Source organism: Grus americana, unplaced genomic scaffold (assembly GCF_028858705.1).
Source record: "Grus americana isolate bGruAme1 unplaced genomic scaffold, bGruAme1.mat scaffold_848, whole genome shotgun sequence".
In the NCBI taxonomy this organism is placed as follows: Eukaryota; Metazoa; Chordata; class Aves; order Gruiformes; family Gruidae; genus Grus; species Grus americana.
In genome coordinates, this window is record NW_026562047.1 from 230,296 (window position 1) to 232,273 (window position 1,978).

Genomic DNA, 1,978 nt, shown 5'->3' on the forward strand with positions numbered 1-1,978 from the left:
TCCTCGGCAGCCAACGGGCAGAGGCTCTGCTCCTCACAGCAAAATCAGGCAGCACCAACCAGAGCTGCACCCATGGAAGTGTAGGAGGTCTCCTGGGAAATGAGAAGGGCTGTATGCAGTAGGGGCAGAGTCTATGGGTAATGGATTTCATTTTGCTCAGAGAAGTCTCCGCTAACTGACTGTGTTTTCCTCCTTGAACAGTTCCCCAAGCCCAGAGTGAACAAATGTCCAACAGCAGCTCCATCACTGAGTTCCTCCTCCTGGCATTTGGAGACACACGGGAGCTGCAGCTCTTGCACTTCGGGCTCTTCCTGGGCATCTACCTGGCTGCGCTCCTGGGAAACGGCCTCATCATCACTGCCATAGCCTGTGACCACCACCTCCACACCCCCATGTACTTCTTCCTCCTCAGCCTCTCCCTCCTCGACCTGGGATCCATCTCCACCACTCTCCCCAAAGCCATGGCCAATTCCCTCTGGGACACCAAAAGCATCTCCTATGCAGGATGTGCTGCACAGCTCTTTCTGTTTGTTTTTTTCATTTCAGGAGAGTATTTTCTCCTCACCGTCATGGCCTATGACCGCTACGTTGCCATCTGCAAACCCCTGCACTACGGGACCCTCCTGGGCAGCAGAGCTTGTGCCCACATGGCAGCAGCTGCCTGGGGCAGTGGGTTTCTCACTGCTCTGCTGCACACGGCCAATACATTTTCCCTACCCCTCTGCCACGGCAATGCTGTGGACCAGTTCTTCTGTGAAATCCCCCAGATCCTCAAGCTCTCCTGCTCAGATGCCTACCTCAGGGAAGTTGGGCTAATTGTGGTCAGTGCCTGTTTAGGATTTGGGTGTTTTGTTTTCATTGTGGTGTCCTATGTGCAGATCTTCAGGGCCGTGCTGAGGATCCCCTCTGAGCAGGGACGGCACAAAGCCTTTTCCACGTGCCTCCCTCACCTGGCCGTGGTCTCCCTGTTTATCAGCACTGCCATGTTTGCCTACCTGAAGCCCCCCTCCATCTCCTCCCCATCTCTGGACCTGGTGGTGGCTGTTCTGTACTCAGCGGTGCCTCCAGCCATGAACCCCCTCATCTACAGCATGAGGAACCATGAGATCAAGTATGCCCTCAGGAAACTAATGACTGGATGCTTTCCAGAAACAATAAACTGCCTGTTTACTTCTTCAGAATATTCATAATATATCTCATTACAGGCCCAGCCAGTCTTCTGGAAGTTTTTTTTATGATCATTTTGGTCTTGGGGGAAGGGGGTTTGTGGGGGGGCGTGTGAAGTTTGGGTTATTTGTTTTTTGTTTTACTTGTCTGAATGCTTTCCACAAAGAAATGTCTTTATTTGACCCATTTCTAATTCACAATCTATCCAGCTTTTGTGTGACCTGGAGGCTGTGCAAATGAGGAGTCATACCCTCTGGGTGTTTAAACAAAATAAAGTGCCCTGCATTGACTCTTTTTTCTGAGGTCCTTCCTCCAAGACCTGCTCTGCAGCTGAAGGGAGCCTGTGTGCAGAGGGGAAGAAGAAAAGAGTGTCAGCGCAGCCGCACTGCCAGGGAGCACCAGCACTTGGTCTTTCCCAAGCTGTTCTCCTTCCATTTCCATGCTCTCCTGAGCCCTTTTTTGGTGGAAGGCCTGGGTGCTCATGAAGCTTGGTTACAGTCCTGCTGTGTGGCGGTCCTGTGACCGCAGGCAGGGACAGGCAATGGGCACTTCTGATACAGAGCTGGCCTCCATAGCAGCATTTCCATCATGCAAGGGAGTCTTCTCAGGGCAGTGCCCGAAGGCTTAGGTGTTCAGAAGCTGGTCTCAAGAACATGCCCAAAGAATAGACTCTGCAGAGAGGCTTGTTGCTTTGCTTGTTTCTCTGTGGGCTCAGTAGGATGAGATCAAGGTCCCAGTGTGGTCTGCTAGGGACTGAGGTCTGGTACCGGTGTTGCTTGTTGGTGGCCAACACCCATGCGGATGGGGAATG

The 1,978-nt window shown here is 52.4% G+C and overlaps 1 protein-coding gene across 1 annotated transcript; it reads left to right on the plus strand.

Annotated features, from left to right (window-relative positions):
* Positions 1 to 209: 209 nt before the first annotated feature.
* LOC129201223 (olfactory receptor 14C36-like) lies at positions 210 to 1,190 on the plus strand. Its single transcript, XM_054812377.1, has one exon. The coding sequence runs from the start codon at positions 225 to 227 to the stop codon at positions 1,188 to 1,190; it is 966 nt and encodes a 321-aa protein (XP_054668352.1). The 5' UTR covers positions 210 to 224.
* Positions 1,191 to 1,978: the final 788 nt, after the last annotated feature.

Bases quoted from the DNA above. Each gene is read 5' to 3' on its own strand.
- LOC129201223 (XM_054812377.1), top strand. From the start codon at position 225: ATGTCCAACAGCAGCTCCATCACTGAGTTCCTCCTCCTGGCATTTGGA.